General features: G+C 43.6%; 1 protein-coding gene across 1 annotated transcript in view; it reads right to left on the bottom strand.

Annotated features, from left to right (window-relative positions):
* Positions 1–1,730: 1,730 nt before the first annotated feature.
* LOC141047805 (cytochrome P450 2K4-like) overlaps positions 1,731–25,798 on the bottom strand; it is a 51,717-nt gene continuing 27,649 nt past the window's right edge. Inside the window, exons 3-9 of the mRNA XM_073543122.1 lie at positions 14,600–14,749; positions 14,114–14,274; positions 12,607–12,780; positions 6,972–7,113; positions 5,546–5,733; positions 5,242–5,383; positions 1,731–3,449 (exon numbers count right to left, since the gene is read on the bottom strand). Coding sequence (XP_073399223.1) covers positions 3,262–3,449; positions 5,242–5,383; positions 5,546–5,733; positions 6,972–7,113; positions 12,607–12,780; positions 14,114–14,274; positions 14,600–14,749 — 1,145 coding nt within the window. The 3' untranslated portion in view covers positions 1,731–3,261. The remainder of the gene's footprint in view (positions 3,450–5,241; positions 5,384–5,545; positions 5,734–6,971; positions 7,114–12,606; positions 12,781–14,113; positions 14,275–14,599; positions 14,750–25,798) is intronic.

Below are 25,798 nucleotides of genomic sequence, written 5' to 3'. Positions count from 1 at the left end.
CTTAACCCTATCCGGAGAGTGGGCGATAGTAAAGACTGACACTGTGAAGATGGTAAGCCAGAGGGTCTAGGTGGAGCTAAGAATAAGGCCTTATGTGCACATCATTATTTTTGTCTCTATCAATATTTATAAGGCAAAACCTGTGAATGTCCCTTGTAGGCTACCGCAACAAGTGTTGTGATAGAGTGGTAAAGTTCAATCACATACGAGGATTAGACTAGTGCACCAGTGGCTTGGTCAAGAGGCCAAGTTCACCATTCCACCAACTGGTTTTATATGCGTAAGGAAGGAGAGCAGTCTGTGGGTACCTATGAGACACGGGGTCCGGAACTGCCGAGGCCGCGTCCAGTGTTGCAGGGGGAAGGAAATGGGAGCCTGACAGGACCCATGACCTTGAGAGAAGGGGCGTGGTAAGCAAGGGGAAGAAGGAGAGTCGAGCACAGAAAAAGGCAGAGAGTTGCTGCCGGAGGGAATAGAGAGTAGGGACCAGCTGAGCACTGCGTAGCAAGTTGAAGCGCAGAGCAGAGATCCAGTATGGGTTCAAGGAGGACTCCAAGATACCAGTGGGTGCACAGAGAGACGGGCGCTGAGTGAAGCAGCGCGGTGTGGGTATTCAGGTACCCACAGGTGTATTGAGGGACGAGCGCCAAGTGAAACACCGGGGTGCGTGCATCCAGTTATCGGTGAGTGCGCAGGGGAGCACACGCCGAGCAGAGACTTGTACAGAGCTTCACACTTCGGCTCTGCAGTTCAGTGGACTAGGGTCTCAAAGGGCAAAACCAGTGACTACCCGCTGCTGCCAGAAGCAAGACTGTGTGTTGGGTGGGGAAGCCTGAAGACGCAGTGTCGGCCTCTGTTGGCATCCCATCATCCATCGGACTGCAAGCAAATAAAGGACAGCGGAGTCACGATAAGTTAAAGTTGATAGAAAGACTGTTGTGTTGAACCACAATTACACTGTTTAACCTGTTTCCCCCTTCCTGTTATCTCCTTGCGAGGAGTTCATTATTGTTAATTAAACCACACTCTTGTTAACCCTTGATCTGTGCCTCTGCGTTACTGCATCCGTTTACCTTCTTTAGGCTGGATTCACACTAGCGTTTTGTAGCACTGCAGATGGCAGCCTACTTCCTCCTTTCTTCCTCTGTTAAGCCCCGCCCACTGCCACACCTCTTCCTTTAGCTTTGCCTACATCTGCATGCGTCCTGCGTACCCTATATTCAACAATGGGTACGAAGGCCATGCGGATGTATGTTGACGCATCCGCATGCGTCGTTTTGATGCTGCGCTGAGCTGCACCGAACGCAGCAAGCTGCATTTTGTTGCAGTCGGCTGATGCGTCAAAATGACGCTTGCAGATGCGACAGCATCGGCATACATTCGCATGGCCTGCGCACCCAATGTTAAAGATAGGATAGGGTATGCAGGATGCATGCAGATGTAGGTGGAGCTAAAGGAAGAGGTGCGGCAGTGGGCGGCATTTAATGGAGGCAGCAAGAAGTAGGCTGCCATCCGCAGCTCTAGTGTGAAACTAACCTTACATATGCTCCCACCTCTGTCACTGCTGAATTACAACACAGGCTTTCTTGAGCTTTCACTGCTGACAATGCAGCCAGCGCTATTGATCACCAGTAACAGGAGCATGCAAAACTAGTGGGTGTAATGGTTCAGTAAGCCCCCCCAATTGCTTATGCTTTAGGTTCTACAGAACAGAAGCAGCTATTAGAACATTAAATGTTTGATTTTTTTTTTATAGGGGTTATATCCTTTACAAAGCTATGTGCTTACTTTATAATGTCAGTTTGGGCTGATAGACTCCCTTTAAATAATTAATTTTTTAGTAATGTCTTTCCCAGGATTAAACTATAATGTATAAGAAAATTTTCTCTAGCTATAGACCTTAATAGTATTATTATTTTTTACATACAATAATATTCTGATATGAGGAGATACATTTCTATATATCTACATTATTGCCCTGCATGTTTGAGCAATAATAACAGCAGCAATTACAATATGTTCCTATAGTTGGAGGCACCTTAGAGAACTTTCCTCTGTCTTATGTCTTATGCCATTGGGTATAATGACCATTTGCAGGACTTCACTTTCCTGAATATTTGCATTATTATTAGTCAAGGGGATGGGGAACGGCCCAAAAACCCTGATTAGTGATCTACAAGTGCCGATAAACCTAGAAAAAGGTCAGACAACACTCAGTCGACCAACAACTATCTCTCCTGTTGTCCCAAAATATATGTACTGTATGTTTGGTGTTTAACTTTTTAATGGCAACAGACGAGAAGGGCTTACAGCATTTACCATGATTATGACTATACTTTTTATCTCCTGACATCATTTTACGATAACGAAGACCCCTTTAAGGATTATATGTTTGTCCAAGTTTAACCTAATGTGTATGGGCATCCTAAAAGTTCTATTTTGTGTCCCAGAAAAAAAGTCAGGAAAAAGCAAAAAAAAATATCTTACAAAATATAAACTATGCGCAGTTACAGCACATAAACATTTAGATTTGTGCCAGAAGATACCCCTAATCTAAAAAAATCCTATCAGTGTTTACTAAAACTAAACAAGATTTCATTAGTTTAAATCGACCATTAAGATAATAGGAGATCATTGAAAGATTTACTCTACTAAAGGCCCCGTCTCACTAAGCGACTCACCAGCGATCCCGACACCGATATGAAGGTGTCAGGATCGCTGGTAAGTCGTTATGTGATCGCTGGTGAGCTGTCACACAGACAGCTTCACCAGCGATCAGCACAGCGACGCCGAGCGCCCGGCATCGCTGGCTATCGCTGTAGAAAATAGTATCACTGGGACCGGAGCGTGGAGAGAGGCAGGATGGCTGAACAGGACGTCGGAAGGTGAGAATAACTATATTTTTTATTTTTTTTTATTATTTTTTTATACCTGATCGCTGGTCTCCCGCTGTCACACACAGCGATGCGTGCTGGCCAGCGGGAGACCAGCGACCAAAGAAATGTCCAGAGGTTTCTTCCAGCGATCAGCGATACCGGCAGGGGGGCCGCTCGCTGATCGCTGTCACACTCAGCAATCTCGCTGGTGAGATCGCTGTTACGTCACAAAAGTTGTGACTCAGCAGCGATCTCGCTACCGAGATTGCTTAGTGAGACGGGGCCTTAAGGTTTGGGAGCTTTAAAAGAAAGTACAACATTAAATATATTAAAATATAATCAAGCAAAAATATCAGTCTCTGTGTTGTCTCTGTTTCACACCAAACTAATCATTTGGCTTTGCACAAGTCATGAATGGTGTGGGCACTAATGTGAATCCAACACGAGGCTTGAGACTGAGGTCTTCTCTGGAAACTCCTGGAGGCGGATTGAGAGTAAATGCTTGAAGAAGTCCAGTAAAAAACAGGAAAAGTTCCATCTTGGCCAAACTTTCCCCAGCGCAAGCTCTTCTTCCTGCAGAAATGGGATAAGTGAGCTAACAATATCATGTTGAAAGTAGATTTTGACTCTAACACTTGTAGTAATTAAATAAATTAGACATAATTCATACTTTCTAACTTTCTCTAAATGACTAAAAGCCTGTAAAAAAAGGAAACCTCCACGAAGTCACATAAGTTTACTAGAACCCCCTGGAAAGCATTGTTGACTGAATGTTTCTTGTTCATGACTCCAAGATGTTTCATATCTAGACCATGCCCCAGCTTACAAAGAATATTACGACAATACTTCATCCTCCACAAGGATGCCAATTGAAGAGCAAGTTCTTGAAAAGGGATGAAAAGTTTGACTTTGCTCCCTTTCTTTGCCCCAGATATGGTTATGCTGTTTAGAATGAATGTTGATCTTCATGAGCTAAAGTACCCGAGAGCATGAACAATCAACATATCATGAGTCATGACATTTTTAACCACTGGTCCCTACTCTTTTATATGTTTGGGGGATCTCAGTCAAACAACTCTGCCTTGGTCATGGTATTTTATCAAAGGGTCAGAGAAGCAAACTGAATTGTTGCCCCAGGTGAACAAAAACACAATGAAGATTTTGGGAAATATACTCGCTGTCATATTTAACACAGAACTTCCCTTTATCCCCTATATTCAGTCTCTCACTCGCTAATGGTACGTGTATCTTAAAAACATCTCTATAATTCGACCTTTCCTCACCATTGAAACAGCAAAAACAGTTACTGTCGCTCATATTCATTCTCCTCTGGACAACTGCAACTCTGTGCTGATTGGTCTCTCCCTAACTAAATTTTCTCCTCTATAATCCATCCTGAATGCGACAGCCAGGGTCATATTTCGATCCAGCCACTTCAACAATGCCTCCGCCTTGTGCACTATTTACCCATTCGCTACAGAGTACAATAAAAACTTGATTCTCTTCCCCTCAAAACTCTCCACAGTTCTGCACCACTCTTCATCTCATCACTCATTTCTGTCTATCACCCTACCTATGCCCTCCGTTCTGCAACTGATCTAAGGCTTACATTCACCATAATCGAAACCTTGCACCTCCATTTCCAAGACTTCTCTCATGCTGCAACAGTGTTCTTGAATGCCCTACCCTAAACAATTCGACTAATATCTAGCTCACATATTTTTAAACATGCTTTAAAAGAAAATCTCTCTAGACAGGCCTATTACCTCAACTCACCAACCTAACTCTCCCCTGTTCCCTCCTTCTAAATGTTAATCATAATCTGCTCCCTACTATTCAGCTGTCTCCATATCCTCCATACACCCAATAGCACATAGTAACTGCACTTAAACAGATACTGGCTGATGACTGGATCATTCAGCTTTATATGAAAAGCCTTATTTATTATAATGATGGCTGGATCATACATAACAAGCACGTTCTACCTATTGTGTCCCCTCTATCTCCTCATTGTAAACTTGCTAGCAAGGCCCTCACTCCTCCTGTAACTGTTGAACTATGTATTACTTTGTATTGTTTTTATTATCTGTACACGTCCCCGCATAATTGTGAAGTGCTGCAGAATATGTTAGCGCTATATAAATGAAATTACTACTACTATTATTATTATTATGCTAGGGTATATTGCAAAAAACATCTTAAAAAGATCATAGAACATTTTTTTAACTTTTTGAAGGAAAAATATGAGATTTAGAAAACATATTATTCCTGGTAAAATATAGTCATTCTGTTATACCGTATTTTGTCAGTTGAGTGACATGTAAAATTATTTATTTTTTTCATCTAAATGATCCTCATTACTTACCCACTGAGAACGGCATAAATGCATCATGTCGAACAAATTTCCCATTTTCATCCAAGAAGTGATTGGGATTGAAATCATTGGGAGTTTTCCACTGAGTCTTGTCATAGAGTACTGATGTCAGGGATGGAATAACCTCTGTACCCTGTGAACAATAAATAACCAGATATCTTTTATTTATTTCATACAGTTCATTTAAAAAAAAATGAGATTACTGGGGTGGCTTTAGACCCCATAGCAGTACTTTTTACTAATAAGTAAACACACAGTACTTGAGTTTAAGGACTTTTTTTATGTATAAACTCACTTTTGGGATAAGGTAACCCCGCAAATACACATCAGTTGGAGTTGAGTGTGACAGGTTCAATGGCACAATATTGCCAAACCTTTGTATTTCATGTATTACTGCATCAGTATAAGGCATTTTCTTCCGATCTTCAGCTGTCGGCAGCTGTCCTGGTTTAATATGTGTTTTAATTTCCTCCTGTACCTTCTCTATAAAGCAAAAGAAAATATATTTTGCTACATTTTGCAATAGCACAACAATACCAATGCATTTACTTAACAGATTATAGGATGCGACTCTATGACTGAAAGCCTGAGGTTGCTGAGAGGAATAAACTTCTTTTCCTCCCAGTAGAAGAGCTTTCAGTGCAGCGGCCGGTCAGCTTTGGAGATCAATTAACCTGCAGATTAACCTTATATCTGCATGTTAATAGCATTTGTGAACATAAAAGGTTCTCTTTAAATGGAGCCGGGATCAAGCATGGGCACTGCCGCTCCATTCATTCTTTGTTGGACTGTTGGAGATTATATCTAGAATTTCAGTATACTCCTTCGTATAAGAAAGTTCTAAAGTTTGATTAGACTAAAACATGGACTTTTATTAGATATGAAAAAAGTTATTTTAGTTGAAATCTAAATGTCATACTCCACCAAAAATCACATGTCCCCTCTGTCTAGGGTGGGTGGCAGCATCGTGCTAAAACATTGGAAAATACAAAATAATAAATGCAAAAAAATCTATACTAGAATTACTTTAACTTATTTGACAATTGGATAAAAAATAATAGTGAAACCTATTTGAGAGAACCACCCAAAATTGCACTTAAAAATTTACTTTGGAATCCTATTAACCTGCAGATTAACCTTATATCTGCAGGTTAATAGCATTTGGGAACATGACAGGTTCTCTTTAAATGGAGTGAAGATCAAGCATGGGCACTGCGGCTCCATTCATTCTCTATTGGACGGCTGGAGATTACATCAAGAATTCCCGGTATACTCCTTAATATAACAAAGTTCTAAGGCTTGAAGAGGCTAAAACATGGATTTTTATTGGCTATGAAAAAAGGTGTTTTCGGTGAAATCTAAATGTCACACTTTATCAAAAATTACATATCCCTGTCTAGGGTTGGTGGTAGCATCATGCTAAAACATTAGAAAATATAAAACATGCAATAAATGCAAATAAACATATACTAGAATTACTTCAACTTAATTGATTTGTTTATACAAATAGTAAAATTGCATTTAAAAATTGACTTCTACAAGGTTCGGTCACCAAAAAGGCGGCCATTATACAGTATAAGGAATATGATGCAAAAATGAAAAAATAGCAGAAAATCTGGGTAAAGTGATAGCCTTCATGAAGGCATGATCTGGTGGTCTTTATAGACTGTGGCTTTTCACCTACAGTTTTATGTAACTTTTAGAAATAAAGTAAGAATTACTTTGAATCTCCGGATACTTCATCATCAATAAAAGTCCCCAGCGGATCGTTGTAGATGTAGTTTCAGTTCCAGCACCGAAGAGATCCAGGACAGTAACAAGTAGATTTTCTTCATCAAATAATGTATGAGCTTTTGTTGACTCCTAAAAGTAAAAAACACAAATATTCCCTACGTTACTTTAATCAGCTGCATCTCGGCAATTATAACCTTCTTCTGTATCTTATATGGTAGGCACCTTCCTGTTTTGCTTAACATTTTTTTAACCTGAAACAGGTTGTCACAGAAATGTTCTCATGACTATAGCTGTCTGAATGGGAAGTACTAAGGCAATTTGTGATATCATTGAAGCAGGCCATATTTGACAACTAAGTGCATCAGTATGGAAGAGACATCAACAAACTCCAGCATAAACATTGGTCAGGAGATATGTAACCACCAAGGTCTGTGCCTCAATACTGGGTGCAACTACCAAGATTGTAGCCTCATTGGGAGGCTGTAACCATTATGTGAATTGCTTTATATTCAGTGAACATTTGTTCTGATTACATCTTGCAGATCCTGTGCCTTAGCAAAAATGTCATAGTCATAACAATTTTGGTAGCAGCTAAAAGTAGCAGTCACTGACCAGTCTGTAGTGACTTAGTCCCCCTTGAAGCAGGGAAAACAGGTGGCAGAACATAAGGTGGAGAAAAGTCAGTTAGGTCTAGGACCCTGCAGAGGATGCGTCCATGAGGTCCGTCAAAACTTAAAGGGCCAAGACGAGGTTACTTTATCTGTGTTTATAAAGAACAAAAGCACCCATTGTTAGCATAGAACATGGGAGCTGTTAAAAGGGCTTTAAGCAAAGAATTTCGGCAACAGGGGACTGTGACCTACTTTCACCTCAACATTGACTCTGCTGTTCCCCTGAGGTCAATCAAGGCCGGAGAGCTACCAGAAAAAGAAAGAGGAAGGACAAAGTAGCAACATGTTCCTGCCAAGGTTGGCACTGAATTTCAGACTCTCCTTGCAAGTAGTCACTGATCATGGCTGTGAAATAATAGATTGGAGCAAAAAGATAAAAACAGCAAATATGACGTAAAAAGCACATAATTGTCAGAGACACCGCACTACACTTGCTCATAAAGCCAGTGCGCGTGTCCTGAGTACAGAAGCAGTGCTAAGAGTTACCTGGGGAGCAGGGCAGCAGAGGTGACAATGCGTGCTACAAGCTAATAGTGTTAGGGTCCAGTCAGCGCTGGAACGTAAAGAGGCACGGGACCTGCGGACACTGAAAATAAACAAGTTTGCACGGGACCTATGGTCATGTGACTGCAAGGGGGCGTGGCTTAGCGTCCTGCTTTCAGATATGACAGTACAACTCAGAGTCAGGCAAAACGGAGGTCACAACAGTACAGGCAAACGGAGTACAGGAGGGACAAACAGACGGGAGGTCAGACAAAGCCAAAGGTCATACACAGGATCACAGTACAGTACCAGGGATGAGAAAGAGCGGATAATCAGGGCCAAGCAGAGATCAAAACCAAACAGACATAGGAGGTACCAGGCAGAATCCAAAGCGATATCCAGGGAACAGACCGAGTCATACACAGAGAATCAAGTAACCAGAACACAGCACAAACACACTCAGGGGTCACCACACAATGCCAAGGGCAAGAGTATAACTGACAGGGATGGGAGCGTCCTGAAGCTATAAGAAGCCTCCCCAGAACCAGGGAGAGGCCACAATCATAGCCCCAGGTGTGCAGGTAAGCCTGCATCAGGATCACAACCTTTAACCCCAGAAATGCCAGTCATCAGCACTGGTTCCAAACATTAACCCCACGTGTGCGAGTTAAACCCGCACTGAGATCATGACAATAATGAGTAACTAAAGATACTGATTTACACATAATTTTTAAACACACAACTTAATATCCAGATTAACTGTTCTCTGGATGTTTCTAGTATTGTGTCTTAGAAACCACCTCACATAAAGGAAAAAAAAAAAAAAGAAGAGAGAAACCAGCGGCAGTTACACAATTCAAACCAAGTGGTATCACCAGCTGGTATTCCCACATTGGAGGACAGTGCGGGGAAATACATTTCCAACTTTACCTATTCTGTCCTTATCTGGTGCCCTGTTTTGTCAAAATTCATGTTTTATTTATATGCAAATTGGGCTCACAAGTGCATCAGTGGGCGTATCATTGCACTTGCAGTCCTTGGTTCCTCCTTGCTTCTTTCTGCTGGTGCCACCCCTGAGTGGAGAGCAGAGGTGACATCCGGCAGCAGAGCATGTCTCTACTGTTAATCATTCAAGAAGCAGGGGTAGAGCTGGCGCAGAGAAGCAAAGAGGAGTCAAGGACTGCAAGTGCACTGATACGCCTACCACTGAACTTGTAAGTTTAATTTACATATGAATACAACATGAGTTTTTTTGTAACAGAGCATCAGGTAATGACAGCAAGGTATCTCTGAAAAAGTGTTTCCCTGCCCTTTTCTATAGTACCTCAGGTTTCTTAAGTACACTTCTTTTACGTAAGAAAAACTATGAAAAATCACAAAAGAATTTCTTACCTGTTTAAATGTAGTGTTACTTTAGGGCCTTTGTCATGAAAGTTGCGTTACTTAAAGGGTTATCAAACAGAGTATAGTTTAATCAACAGATCTTGGAATAAAAATTAGCTCCACAATTGGATCGCTTTCTCGTTGGTTGCTGGGCATGCATGAATTGGCCAAATTATGTGCTAAACGTCTCTTATTATCTACAGCAGTAAAGAAATTCAAGTTTCATATATTTTAAGTTTACATGCTGTAGCACTACAGAGTGCAACTTTGTTTGTCATTAACATTCAAACCTACTACAAAGTACATTTTGAACCTCTTTCATAGATAGTGTGATGATACGTATATGCTTTACTGTGCCTTGTTATGCCCTCTGAATTTACCAATATTTATTCTTCTGTAAATAAACCTGCTAATTATTTCAACACCATCTCTTGTGAGTGTGTACGGAGCATGGACAGGGGTTTCCAGAGTTGACAACTGGCAGAAGAGGAAGATCCTCCTGCATCCCACTACAGCTTGCAGCAAGATTCGGGTGGAGGCACTGCACCAAGGTTACAAAAGAATTTCTGCAGTACTCAAGGTTCCTAAGAGCACAGTGGCCTCCATAATCCTTAACTGGAAGAAGTTTTGGACCACCAGAAGTCTACTTAGACCTGGCCATCCAGCCAAACTGAGCAATCGTGGGAGAAGAGCCTTGGTGAGAAAGGTAAAGAAGAACCCCAAGATCACTGTGGCTGAGCTCCAAAGATGCAGTAGGGAGATGGGAGAAGGTTCCACAAAGTCAACTATCACTGCAGCTCTCCTCCAGTCGGGCCTTTATGGCAGAGTGGCCCGACGGAAGCCTCTCCTGTTATGAGCACATTTTCTCCTTCACCTCTGATGTCCGATGAGCTCCCTCTGCTGGTGAAGGGAGGTATTAAGGCTGACCAGGCTGGGAGAGACTTGTCATCAGATCAGGCGGAGTGTGATTGGACATCCTGAGTTTCTGAGTGGATATAAGGCTGCCGACGCCCTGCTGGGTTGCTGGTGATACTTCTCTGTTCTGAGCTCTGGCCTCCAGTTTGTTCCAGTCTTCTAAAAGCTAAGTTTGCTCTTCTGTTGTTTCTTGAGATTTTGTCTGGTTTACTTAGTGCATGTTTTCAGCCAGCCCTGACTAGGACTGGCTGGACTCCATTTTTGGTCCCTGATCACTTGCCCTTTTTGCTTTGTTTGCAGGAATTACCTGAGAGCTGATATAGGTATTTGGAAGTCTAGTGACTTCAGGATCTTTTTCTTATCAGTCGGTTGGCATGATTTTTTGGCAGGGTTTTTGCGTGATGGCAGACAGCAGCTTTTCTGTCCTGTCCTATCCAGTTAGTACGGGTCCCATCGTTTGCTCAGTCTGTCTTTCTATCTGTGTTTGTGCTTTCTTCTGTTTTCACCGTCAATACTTGTTGGGGGCTGCCTATTGCTTTGGGGTCTGCTCTGGTGCAGTTTAGATTTCCCCTTTCTTTCTTTAGGTTTATTTAGTCCTCCGGCTGCGATCGCAGGGTCTAGGATCACCGTAGGAACCCCCCACGGCTGCTGTTAGTTGTTTGTTTAGGATCAGGGGTCTGCAATCCGCTAGTTACCAACCTCTCGGTTTTTCTGGACTTAGCTTATATTTTGTTTTCCTCCTCCGGTGACTCAATCACAACACTCTCCTCAGTGCCAAACATTTGAAAGCCCATATAGAGTTTGCTAAAAAGAAAACACATGAAGGACTCCCAGACTATGAGAAATAAGATTCTCTGGTGTAATGAGACGAAAACAGAATTTTTTGGTGATCATTCTAAGCGGTATCTGTGGAGAAAGCCAGGCACTGCTCATCACCTGCCCAATACAATCCCAACAGTGAAATATGGTGGTGGCAGCAACAAGCTATTGGGGATGTTTTTCAGCTGCAGGGACAGGATGACTGGTTGCAATTGAAGGAAACATGAATTCGGCCAGGTAGAGAGATATCCTGGATGAAAAACTCTTCCAGAGTGCTCTGGACCTCAAACTTGGTCAAAGACTCACCTTCCAACAAGACAATGACCCTATGCACACAGCTAAAATAACAAAAGAGTGGCTTCAGAACAACTCTGTGACCATTCTTGACTGGCTCAGCCAGAGCCTTGACCTAAACCCAATTGAGCATCTCTGAAGAGACCTAAAAATGGCTGTCCACCAACGTTCACCATTCAACCTGACAGAACGGGAAGGGATCTGCAAGGAAGAATGGCAAAGGATCCCCAAATCCAGGTGTGAAAAGCTTGTTGCAGAATTCCCAAGACGACTCATGGCTGGACTAGCTCAAAAGGGTGCTTTCACTCAATACTGAGCAAATGGTCTGAATACTTAGGACCATGTGATATTTCAGTTTTTCTTTTTTAATAAATTTACAAAAATTTCTACATTTCTGTTTTTTTCAGTCAAGATGGGGTGCAGAGTGTACATTAATGAGAAAAAAATGAATTTTTTTGAATTTACCAAATGGCTGCAACGAAACAAAGAGTGAAAGATTTAAAGGGGTATGAGTACTTTCTGTACCAACTGTACATCTAACAAAAGAGGACGGTATAGATACCTGCTGTATCCATTTTCCCAACTTAGTGTTCACTATGGATATCAATTCCATTATATCAGAACCTGGATCTGATATATATATATACTGTTTATATATATATATATATACACACATATATATACATATATATATACATATACATATGCAGTATATATATATACATATATATACATATATATATACATATACAGATACTTATATATATATATGCATATATATATATATATATATATATATATATATATAGCTTTGTCGCCATAAAAGGAGGGGGGCCCAGACACATTTCTTGCACAGGGAACCCAAGCTGTCAGTGTCCGCACCTGGGAGTGGTAGTGCAACATTTACCGGCTTACTTTTTCATTCAGCCACAAGGTCACATGTCGCCTAAACCAACCGTGACAAAATAGATATTAAAATCCTCAGATGTTCCCAAAATAATTCTTATCACACCCTTTTGATTGCATAAATGAAAATGAAGGTAACATATTAACGCACCTGTTCCTGTTTCAGAAGATATGCATCGATAAATCCTGTGATGTCATTTGCATCAAAATCCGATCGTCGATTCATCGAACATTGGGAAATAAAATTCTTCAGATCTTGTATGTTCTGCTGTATTTTCTTATGTAGACCAAGGAGTGTTCCGAGGAAGGGATAATAGTTATACAGCTGTGGAAATCAACAATTCCTCTTTAGATTTTCTTGCAACAAAAAGTACAGACCAGTTCAATAGCGGTGCATAATGGAAGCTGCTCGGCCAGTCAGCGGTGCTCCAACCTACATCAGTAGGAGCCTAGGATAGAACCCAGCCAAGTGTATTCTCTGAAATGGGCCCCGTTCAGTATTTTTTTCTACATAAGTTTTGTCAGTGTAGTGGATCCAATTTGTATTCCATTTTTGGTCATCGTGGATCTTTTTTTCAACCATTCATGTGTGTTGTCCATTTTTCTCATAAGAGAAAAAAAGAACAGATTCAGGTTTCCTAAGATTCCATCATTACCATTACCATCATTAGTCAGTTAAAAAAGGACAGTGCACAAATTCACTGAAATGGATGAGTTTTATTCACAAATTGGATCAAAATCAGATATAACTTTGGATATGTGATAAAGGTCATAGACTATAATAGGTATGTGTTCTATCTGCAAATAAAACAAGCAAATAAAAAAGCACAAAACATACTGTATGCAAAGCTTTTGTAAATGGGACCTAAGTTGGTATGTTCTCCTTGTAGGTTTGCCTGAGTTTCCTCTAGGGCAGTGTTTCTCAACTCCAGCCCTCAAGACCCACCAACAGGTCATGTTTTCAGGATTTCCATAGTATTGCACAGGTGATGGAATTAATGATTGAGCAGGTGTTGAAATCACCTGTGCAATGCGAAGGATATCCTGAAAACTTCACCTGTTGGTGGGTCTTAAGGACTGGAGTTGAGAAACACTGTTCTAGGGTTTCTACTTTCTTTCCATACTGTAAAAACCATACGGGTAGGCTCATTGGTCCTAGTGTGTATGTCAATGAGAAACAGATTTAGGTTGTGAACCTCATTGGGAGCAAGAACTGATAAGAGAAATTGCGGTCTCTGAGGAGCGCTGTAGAATATTACGGTATTTTTACGCACCAATGGGCAAAGTGGCCAGTTCCCATAAACTCCCTATTATGTTCATCTTGTACCAACTGTATATATCTGGTGAGTGTCTGAGAAGGACTGGTCTGCTCCAGTACAGTAAACCATTAAATTTGAGAAAGGGGAAACAGAATACTAATTGGATATTATACATGAATTGTTAGGGATCTAGGTTTGTGCATCATCATCTATTATACAGGGCACTTTTATTTCATAAATGAAACAACTGGAGGGTATTGGGTGAGAACGAAGAGATAAGTTTGGGTCCATTTGCCTGAGCTCATGATTGCACTACAATTAGTCCTAAAGGTGACCCTGAAACTACTCTTCTGAGAATTCACTAAAAAGGTTAGATATAAGATCTGAAGGTTTTCTTACCAGCACTGCGGGTGTACCGGCCAGTTTGGCATTTTCATCTAACATTTTGATTAATTTGTGAAACGTTGGGTCATCATACTCAAACCTTTTCCCAAAGATAATAGAGCAGATTACATTGGAAACTGCACTGTTTATCAGCATGTGAGTATCGAATGGTTTTCCTAAAATAATAAAAATATATATACAATAAAATAATATTCGAATAAAAAACCTAAATAATATTACAAAATTACTCAATGTTAAAGGTCATTTGTAACCCTAGGTTAAAACTACCTTGAGTAATGACAGTAGATCACTAAAACAACACTGTGGCGTACCCGCTACTATATGTGAATGTGGATTTGCAAAACTCCTCTGAATAACATTGTAGTTTAACTATGTTGCAGATTGACAATGTGGATTCTGTAGACCGGGTTGTAGAAAGCGACAAACAAGAAGTTAAGAGTATATGAAAGCTTTGCCATAAATGTGAATGATGTATCTTACCATTGTGAGATCTAAAACTTTCTATAAGGGGCATTAATTCATCTTGAATTCTGGCTTCCACACTTTTCTTCCCCATTCCAAAGTCTCGAAGTGTTGATATCGTGAATCTCCTCATAGATTTCCATGTTTCTCCATTAGAAAATATTATACCTAAAATATAGTTAAATATGAAAAAGTTTGGTAAGTATTAATTAATCATACTGAATAGAAAATAGCAATCCAGCAAGTGGTTTCTTTAGTAAGATGAAGTAGTTTAATTCTGTGACTTAAAAACTGGATTAAAAAGAAAAGCACAAATAAGAAAATGCACATAAATTGACAATTGAAGTTGCCATACGCAATAATAATTAAACTAATAATGAGAAAGTAGAAAATGATGCAAAATTAAGAGGAAAGAAGAAGAGAATAAAAAAAAGAAAAATGTGATAGTTACAAAATAAAAAGAAGTCGAAAGATAAGGAAACAAAACAGGAAAATAAAGAATTAAGAAAATTATGATAAAGATGAAGAAAAAAAAGTAGGAGAAGAAGCTGATGAATGAGGAAGAAGAAATGGAAGAAGATAAGTAAAATGAAGATGATAATGATAAAGATGGAGAAGAAAAAGGTGAAGGAAGCATGGGCAGACATACCGCATGTGCAGCTAGTGCGGCTGCATCGAGGCCCAAAGGTGGAAGGGGGCCCCTGGAGGGGGGCTAATAATGAGGGAAATCTGGACCGTTTCTCTGGCCCCGAGGCTCTGGGGGGGCCCTGGCCAGATTGCCCTCATGTGCGGTGAGAAGGGAGCAATCCCTGCAGCTCCGCTGCCTATAAGAGAAAATGGCAGCAGAGTGGAGCTGCAGGGATCCATCCTGCTTCCCGCCCGCACTTCCTGTCACAGTCGCGTGGCTGGATGACATCATCATTCGCGACGCTGTGCCAGAGAGAGGAGGCTGCCAGCGACGGTGATGTTGCGGCTGTGGGCACCATGCCAAGACGTGAGTGGTGCTCTGTGTGAGTGAGCGAGTGTGTGTGTATGTATATGCATGAGTGCATATAGTTGAATAGTGCTGTCTGTGAGTGTGTGTGCGCTGCATCTGCCGGGTGTGCAGAGAGGTGAGTGATGCTCTAACTCTGTGTATGTGTGCAGAGGTGAGCGGTGATTGTGTGTGTGTGTGTAAGTGGAGGAGAGGGCAATGATGGGGGATGGTGGAAAGGGCAATGATGGTGGTGGAGGAGGCAATTATGGGGGTGGTGAAGGAGGAGGCAATGATGGATGTGGTTGAATAGGCAATGATGGGGTGGTGGGGGAGAAGGCAATGATAGAGGTGGTGGAAAGAGCAATAATGGGGTGGTACAGGAGAAAGCAACAATGGAGGTGATGAAAAGGACAATGATGGGGTGGTGGAGGGAAAATTATGGGAGTGGTGGGAGAGAACAATGATTGGGTTGGTGGAGAGGAAATGATTGAGGTGGTGAAGAGGGCAATGTTGGTGGTGGGGGAGGAGGCAATGATAGGGGTGGTGAGGGAGGATGCAATAATGGAGGTGGTTTAATGGGCAATGATAGGGTGGATGAGGAACATGCAGTGATGTAGGTGAAGGAAAGAGCAATGATGGGGGTGGTGGGGGAGAAGGCAATGATGGTGGTGGAAAGAGTAATGATGGGGTGGTGAGGGAGAAGGCAATGATGGTGGTGATAGAAAGGGCAATGATGGGGTGGTGGGCGAGAAGGCAACGACAGAGGTGGTGGAAAGGGCAATGATGGGGTGGTGGGGGAGAAGGCAATGATGGTGGTGGTGGAAAGGGCAATGATGGGGTGGTGGGGGAGAAGGCAATGATGGAGGTGGAAAGGGCAATGATGAGGGTTCTGCAGGAGAAGGCAATGATGGAGGTGGTGGAAAGGACAATGATGGGGTAGTGGGGAGAACAATGATGGGGTGGGGAGAGGATGATGATGAAAGTGGTGGGGAAGAACAATGATTGGGGTGCTGGAGAGGGCAATGATGGCGGTGGTGGGGGAGAAGGCATTGAGAGAGGTGGTGGAAAGGGCTTTGATGGGGTGGTAGGGGAGAAGGCAATGATGGAGGTGATGGAGAGGATAATGATGGGATAGTGGGGAGGGCAATTATGGGAATGGTGGGGGAGAACAAAAATTGGGGTGGTGGAGAGGAAATGATGGAGGTGATGGGGAGGGCAATAATGGGGTGGTGGAGATTGAAATTATGGGGATGGGGAGAGGACAATGATGGGATTGGGGGAGAACAATGGGATGTTGGAGAGTGCAATGATGGAGGTGGTGGGGGAGAACAATGATTGGGGGGGTGGAGAGGACAGTGATGGAGATGGTGGAGCGGGCAATATTGGGGGGATTGGGATGGGAATAAGGGGGACTTATACTGGACTTATGAAAAGGTGGAGGGGAGAAGGACATAAGATATAAGATATGGATGTGAAATTAATTGGTTAGTGGAGGAGGCTGCTAAGCCTCTGAGAGCGTTCTCCCCATCTCACAATTCATTGTGATGCTGTCAGGGACTTAAAATGTATTGGGGAGAGGAGGTGATAAGGTGCATAGCACTTTTTATAATGAACTGAAGGGTGAGAGAAGACTCTTTCAGGGACTTGTTATAAAATGGTTGGTGGCAGAGAATGCTCAGTACCTGATAATGTCTTCTCCCACCCCAAATTTGTTATGATGCTATAAAGGACTTATAATGAATGGGGGGCACAGGACAGGGACTAAGGCTATGTGCGCCCGTTCAAGATTTGCAGGAGAAAATTCTGCTGCATATCCTGATGTGTTGGCAGGAAGGACGCTGCGTAAAATACATTTATTTTTTGCCAATGTTTTTACCATGCTTTTGTTATGTTTTTTTCCCCTAATAGTGTGGGTGAAATACGCTGCAAGAATTGACATTATGCAGATTTTGCATTTTCTGCAAATTGCAAGGAAAAAATAAGCAGCGTGTACATGAGGCTTCAGGGATATCAATCTCTTTTCCTGTACTGTAAAACCTTGCATATATTCCATGTGCACATAGCCTTACAGGTAATTGAATAGAGTCACAGACACAATAATTAATATTATTGGGTGGCAGGGATTAAAGTTAATTGGGGACACAGTGCTGCTTAACACTTTATATTTTTAATGTTGGGGTACATATCTGTATTGAGGGGAGAGACACAAGTATATATACAATATATGTGACCTTGTTAATTTCAGGGCTGCGATGATCATTGTGACAAGACGAGTCATGGCTGGGAGATGTCGACATGAAGGTCTGACCAAATGGAGAAGAAACAGGAGAAAGCGGCTCTAATCAGATGCCTGGATGTAGATATTGTTCTGTATCTGATCTGTGTGACTTGGAATAATAATGTTATCTGTAATATCACTTATTCTACATTCTCATATTTGTGTGAAATGTCCGTGTGCTTCCAGATTTTTTTATCTGACTGTACATGGACTCAGTTTTATAGGTCCATTCAACATAGATGAAAATCACAGATCTAAGAATGTTTTGTTCTCATCCGATTTGGAGGATCAGCATAGGGCATGCTCAATGCATCTGTAAAAGTGCACAGCACACCGACACTGCACACGGATACAGGAATGTAGCTGTTAGGGCTGGCGGAACGCACCAAATTATAAAATAGTAATAGGTGCGTTCGCAGCCCGGGGTCCACCGTGCAGAGGTGGTACACTGCTGCTAGATAATGGCGGAAGAATTAAGCGGTGTGAAAACAGTCACACGTGAGTTACGTTACCCAATGTGAGCAAGAGCGAACTCTGTTAATTCACAGAGCCGCACGACCGCTGAACGTAGATGCCGGTCCTGTTTAGCTCACAGACCCCGGCCAAAAGAGCGCACAGTGTACGGCCACAGAACTCTACCCCAAGGACACAGGGATAGAGTCCCTCTAGGCCCACTGAGCGTGCGGCGTCGCTATCGCGTACGCCGCTATAGACGCTGGCTAAGGAGTGTGGAGCACGTGCACTGAGGCATGCCGAGTCACTGGTGAGGACTAATGCCTGACACAAACTCTGACCTACCTACGCCTAAGCCTGGGCGCTAGCAGGCTAGGCTGCACAACACATGAGTACCAAGGGTAGGGGTTTCTTAATGAGTCATTCACCAGAGACATTCATACATGCATACATCACTCACTCCTCATAGTCTGAAAATACAGTCTATCCTAGCGCATGGCCAAGCAGCCATGCAAGCCTTTTATAGCCGCGAGCGTCCGGGAGCTTCCTGGCTTCTCGGATGGGCCAATCCGAACACGAGCAGGACCTGAGCACGTGACCTTCGATCTCCAGTGGGAGATCACTCCACAGGCATGCTCAGTGGCCCGACATGGAGACTTAGTCCCTGGAGAATCTTGCTGCTGAGCAGCATGCATTGCCATAGCTGTGCCAGAGGTGGCAGCAGCAAGCAAACCCACGGAGCTGGTCTGGGCAGAGCGCCGGGACCGACGAGTTTGCTGAGCAACCTCCTCTGCGGCTGGAGAGGTATAGTGTACTCACTTATTATATATAGCACAGTCCCTTAGTATAAAGTGTACTCACTTATTATGTATAACACAGTCTTTTAGTATATAGTGTACTCACTTATTATGTATAACACAGTCCCTTAGTATTGAGTGTACTCACTTATGTATAGCACAGTCCCTTTGTATATAGTGTACTCACTTATGTATAGCGCTGTCCTTAGTTACATAGTTTCCTCTTTTATTATGTATAACACTGTCTGTTATTACGTACCTTCCTCTCTAGTTATATATGGTGCCGTTCCTTATTATATAGCTTCCTTTGCTGTAAAGTGCAGTACTGTCTCTTACATAGTGTATTCTTGTTATTCACAGCGCCCTCTTTTATTACATAGTCATCTCTCTTAGATATAAAATGACTGCTGATGGAGCAGCCGGTGACCAGACGACCAGTACATCAGCTCCTCCATTAGAAAAGAAGCTTTACAGTGGTAAATCAGCCGTCAGTGCTTTATATGTGTAACAAGAGAGGACGGTATGTAAGAAAGTCAGGGCTCTATATAATCCAATATGTAAGGGACAGAGGCGTACATAACCAGAGAGGGCACTGTGTAGTAAGAGATGGCAATGTACATACCGTATATACTTGAGTATAAGTCGACCCGAGTATAGGCCGAGGCACCTAATTTTGCCAAGAAAAACTAGGATAACTTATTGACTCGAGTATAAGCCGGTTATGCATTGTAGCCTCATCTCTAACCTGGTATGCATGGCTCCCCATCCCTGTACTTGTAAGCATGGCTCCCCATCCCTGTCCTTGTATGCATGGCTCCCCATCCCTGTCCTTGTATGGATGGCTCCCCATCCCTGTCCTTGTATGGATGGCTCCCCATCCCTGTCCTTGTATGCATGGCTCCCTGTCCCCATCCTTGTACGCAGGTATCCCCGTCCCCATATGCATGGCTCCCCATCCCTGTCCTTGTATGCGTGGCTCCCCATCCCTGTCCTTGTATGCAGGTCTCCCCGGCCAAATCCTTGTACGCATTGCTCCCCGTCTCCGTCCTTGTATGCATGGCTCCCCGTCTCTGTCCTTGTATGCATGGCATCCCGTCCCTGTCCTTGGATGCATGGTTCCTATAAAGAAAACCATCCTACTTACCTTCCCTGCGCCCCCTCGCTGCATCTTGCTCTGGTGCCAACAGCTCTTCCAGCCGAGTGATCACATGTCCCTGCTCATTAAGGCAATGAATATTCACTCCACGCCTATGGGAGTGGAGAGGGGTGAATATTCATTGCTTTAATGAGTGGATACCCATGCTAGCCTAGCTGCTGCTGGAAGATGGCGGCTGTGGCTGCAACTGGGCATGCTATAAGAGAAATAAATATTCTCTGCCAGTGCAGTGAATATTCATTTCTCTTTAGCAGTGGGCACAGGCTTTAGCCACAGCTGCGGCTTCCTGCCTCTGTCACCCAATGCTCCACGCTCCCCCTCCCCCACCGTCTTTCTGTGACAATGACTCGTGTGTAAGCCGAAAGGGGCATTTTCAGCACACAAAAAATGTGCTTAAAAACTCGGCTTATAATAAAGGAGATGTCATGATCCAGGTTGGATATGACAGGTTTTGAATAAGTAAACTTTTTTTCCTTTGAGCTGGTTGCTTATAGTTAGTTTTGCCCCCGGTGGCCATTAGGGTTATTACACAGTGGTGTCTTTTGTTCTAGTTTGCCCCCGGTGGTGGTTAGTGTTATTGCACATGATAATGAAGCAGGTGTGATTCCTTGGGTCCTGCCTATAAAGGTGTAGCAGGTGGTTTCGCTCGCTGTTGGTGATATTGGTCTTTTCCAACCATCCTTGGTGAAGGAAGGAACTTGAGAAGAGTCCCAGGCAGCTCAGTCAGGATCCTGGAGTGGCAGCTATGGTGTCAGTGTGGAGTTCTTGCAAAGCTTGGTGGAGTGGCAGCTATGGTGTCAGCGAGGAGTTCTTGCAAAGCTTGGTGGAGTGGCAGCTAGGGTGAAGGCTGCACTCAGATGCTGGACTCTGTTGCTGGAAGAGAGCTGCACTCAGATGCTGGACTCTGTTGCTGTAAAGCTGCACTCAGATGCGGGACTCTGTTGCTGGAAAGCTGCACTCAGATGCGGGACTCTGTTGCTGGAAAGCTGCACTCAGGTGTTGGATCCAGTTGGAGGAAAAGATGCACTCAGGTGTCGGACTCTGTTGCTGGGAGCATTAGCAACAGAGCAAAGCTAAGTGGTGTTTCCCTGTTTGTCACTTTCCTCAATGTGTATTTTAGTGCAGTGGTGGTGTCAGGAGGCAGCTGGATAACGCTGCCACTCAGATGCCAAGGGCAGGTTACCAGAGAGAAGGGTACCTACTCACCGTGGTGAGAGCCAGGAGCGCAGCGCTGATATAGATAGACCAGCTTCAGGACCTGCGGGGAGGGCGGAGCGGTAGTAAGGCACCCGAAGTCTAGAGGACCTGCGGTCACGTGACCGCACGTCAGAGAAGCTGGGCGGAGTCACAGACAAGCTTTAGTAGCGCTAACAGTTATGCTGATAATAATGTGGCTAAGAGTAATCCAATAGTCAAACAAGCAATAAGGTCATACCCGGGGCAGGTGGCGAGGTACTGGAGGGATGTACAGAGGAAGGTCAATAACGCAGCCAAGGGTCAGCGAGGTACAGGAGGGGTATTCCAAAGGAGGTCAATAACGTAGCCAAGGGTCATACACATGACGGGCAAGAAAGTACCAAATCAGCAGACAAGAGATGTAAACTGTGACGGGACCGGATCAAGCACCAAACAGACACACAACGACAGGTATGAAGCACAGGCAGAACAGGGTCAGGCACACTCAGCTAAGACTATAAACGACAGAGGACGGCTTTTCCATGAGGCTATAAGAACCCTCCCTGGATCCACAGAGAGGCTTTCCATGTTAACTCTTACATACCCTAACCTGATGTCTCAGTTAACCATGACAGTACCCCCCTTTCAACGGGGGGCCTCCGGACCCCCAGGTCTCTCAGGATATCAAGCATGATATGCCCTATCCAGGCGATCAGCGTGCACCGATCTGGCTGGTACCCAAGACCGGTCCCCCAGACTGTACCCCTTCCAATGCACCAGGTATTGCAAAGACCCACGAACCCATCGAGACTGTACAATATGTTGAATTTCGAATTCCATATGTCCGTCAACCAATACTGGGATTGGAAGAGAACCAGGATCCTCCACCACCGAACCTACAGGTTTAAGCAAAGACCTATGGAAAACATTATGGAGTTTCAAAGATGAAGGAAGGAGTAAGCGATACGCTACCGGGTTAATCACTTCGGTTATCTCATAAGGGCCAATGAATTTCGGCCCAAGTTTGGTGGAGGGTAACCTTAGGCTTATGTTTCACGTGGAAAGCCACACCTTATCCCCATGCTGAAGCGTCTGACCAGAGCCCCTCTTATTATCAGCGAAAAATGTATATCTCCCTTGTGCTTTAGAGATATTCAAACGCACCTTTGACCATAGATCACTGATCCGGTTGACACAGTCCTCAGCCCCCGGACAGTTAGAATCCAGACGTGAGAATTCACCGAAATAAGGGTTTAATCCGTAATTAATAAAAAACGGTGACCTACCAGTGGATTGATTTACACGATTGTTGAAGGCGAATTCCGCCAATGGCAAGGCATCACATCAGTCATCCTGCAAAGTGGAAGTCAAACATCGGAGAATCTGTTCCAGCGACTGATTGGTGCGCTCCGTTTGTCCATTGCTTTCTGGGTGATAAGCTGAAGAAAAAGATAGAGATATCCCCAACTTCTTGCAAAAGGCCTGCCAAAACTTAGCTACAAATTGTGTCCCCCTATCGGACACAATATTCATAGGCACCCCATGAAGACGAACAACCTGAGAAAGGAAATGTTTAGAAAGAACTTCAGCAGATGATAACTTAGCCATAGGTACAAAGTGTGCCAACTTGGAGAATCTGTCCACAATTACCTAAACCACAGTGTTACCCTGGGATGGAGGGAGATTAGTAATGAAGTCCATGGACAAATGAGTCCAAGGTCTTCTAGGGATTGGTAAAGGCACCAATTTCCTGGCCGGCAATGAGAGCTCTTGGAACGGGCACACACCCCACATGCTGCGACATATCTCTTAACCTCTGCAAATATAGACGGCCACCAAAAAACTCTTTTTACTGCTTCACATGTGGCTGCAATACCTGGATGAGCGCCCAGTTTTGAGTCATGGAACTCCAGCAGGAGATTGGTGCGCAAGTGCTGTGGAACAAACAATTTATGTGCGGGTTTGGACATTGGAGCTAAAGATTGAGCCCCCACAATCTCTCGCTCCAATTCCGAAGACAGCTCCGCTATAACCACCCTGGGTTGAAGAATGGAGGACGGTAGGTCAGGGGCGGACAACGGCTCAAAACTGCGTGATAATGTATCCGCTTTCACATTCTTCACCCTGGTTGAAAGGTAATCGAAAATTGAAACCTGGAGAAAAAAAGTGACCAGCAGGCCTGCCTGGGAGTCAATCTTTTGGCAGTTTTAATATATTCCAAATTTTTGTGATCAGTAATGACTGTGATAGGGTGAGCTGCCCCCTCCAAAAAATGCCTCCACTCTTCAAAACGCCAACTTGATTGCCAGAAGCTCTCTGTTCCCAACGTCGTAATTTCTCTCTGCTGGAGAAAATTTTTTTGAAAAATAGGCACAAGGCCTAAGGTTAGTCAGAGTAGATGACCCCTGAGACAATACAGCCCCCACCCCCACCTCTGAAGCATCAACCTCCACTACAAATGGCAAGGATGGGTCCGGTTGAACCAATATCGGAGCAGACATAAAGCAATTCTTTAGGACAAGAAAAGATTGTTTGGCTTGAGGAGATCAATTGCTAATATCAGCCGCTTTACATGTGAGGTCAGTGAGAGGCTTAACTATCTGTGAAAAGCCTTTAATGAACCTGCGATAATAGTTTGCGAATCCCAAGAAGCGCTGGAGTCCCTTCAGGTCCTGAGGTTGGACCCACTCCACAATGGCTTGCACCTTCTTGGGATCCATCCAAAACCCCTGTGGCGAGATTATGAGCCCTAAAAATGTCAATTCCTGGACAAAAAATGTAAATTTTTCAAGCTTGACGAAGAGTTGATTTTCTCTGAGTCTTTGGAGAACTGTCTTAACATGTAATAAATGAGAATCCTTGTCAGCGGAATATATTAGGATATCATCTAGATAGACAACAACAAAGCGGCCAATAAGGTCCACAAATACCACATTAAAGAAATTTTGAAAGACAGCTGGTGCGTTAGCGAGACCAAATGGCATCACCAAATTTTCAAACAATCCCTCTGACGTGAGGAACGCTGTCTTCCATTCATCTCCTTCTCTGATTCTTATCAAGTTATAGGCCCCTCTAAGATCCAATTTAGAAAATCACTTAGCCCCTGAGAGCTGGTTACTAGAGTTGAGCGACTTTTGGTTTTTTAGGGTCGAGTTTCGTTTCGTGAAACCCGACTTTTCCAAAAGTCGGGTCGAGCAAGATCGGCCGATTATAGGGAAAAGTCGGGGTCGTCCCGAAACACGAAACCCAATGTAAGTCAATGGGGAATAAAAGTCGGCAGTGAGAGGAGGACAGGAAACACACCTACAGTGCTCATTTGAATGCCAAAAGCATCAATTCTTCTTACTTAAGCTTGTCAACCTTAATTAACTTCATAATACAAGTTACGCACTGAAAAATGGGGGTTATTTGGCTAAAGTTGTGGGGGGGTAGGGCTGGCTCCAGGTTTTTATGTGCCCTGGGCGAAAGAGCGCCCCTTTAACACATACCACAACTCATCATGCTCCGATACGGCAGAGAAATAGCGGTATAGTACAATGAAAAATACTTCACTTTTTACATCTCATGACGGCGCCCATCTATTTCTCCATACAGAATCATTGGTCCCATATAATGTTTGAAACAGTATATGATGAGCTCCACATAATGCTACAGTATATGTTGGTCCCCATGGATGAAGCTCCACTGTCTTATGGGCCCAAATAATGCTCCAAACATAATGGGCCCCATTTCTAATGCTCTAGTGTATAGTGGGCCCCATCTATCATTCTCCAGAGTATAGTGCTCCCCAAAAATTGCTGTCCCAACATTGAAAACAATGAAATAAGTCTCCTCGCTAGGGAATCCCTGTACTAGTCTGGACTCCTCGTCGTCCCCATCTTCCAATCTCACTGCACAGTATTTCAATCTTGCAAGTGCTGTGATCCTGAGCAAGCAGGGGGGGCCCACTCGTTGGCGACGGCACTGGCACAGGGCCCCTGATAGTACGGTGGTGTGTCTGATGGCGGGTGGGCCGAACCTGCACTTTCATCTGCAGCTTCCTCTTTGTCACCGTGTAAGATGGAACTGTATATGGGAAGGGTAACCTGAGTTTCATCAGGGTCAGATTCAGGCCGTGTAGCGTGCGAGGGGAATGTAGTGGTCTGGGTCAATGTACCAGCAGATTCATTGAGCAGTGGCTGGGCATCAGTGCACTTGTGTCGCCCCCAGGAGTACGGTCGCCACAGTGGCATTACCTTCCTCCTAGGGAGTGTGATGTCATGCTTGGGAGCAACGAAGGATCTCTCTAGCAGGTTAACTGATTGGGCGGCGTTATTCCCACGAGTCATGACCCTCCAAACAGCGTTCATGAAGGCAAAGTGCTTGTTTTACATGGGCAGTA

This window comes from Dendrobates tinctorius, unplaced genomic scaffold (genome assembly GCF_039654945.1).
Source record: "Dendrobates tinctorius isolate UK_male_01 unplaced genomic scaffold, ASM3965494v1 ptg000129l, whole genome shotgun sequence".
NCBI lineage: Eukaryota > Metazoa > Chordata > Amphibia > Anura > Dendrobatidae > Dendrobates > Dendrobates tinctorius.
The sequence above is the reverse complement of the archived record's forward strand: the minus strand, read 5'-3'. Positions and strand labels throughout refer to the sequence as shown.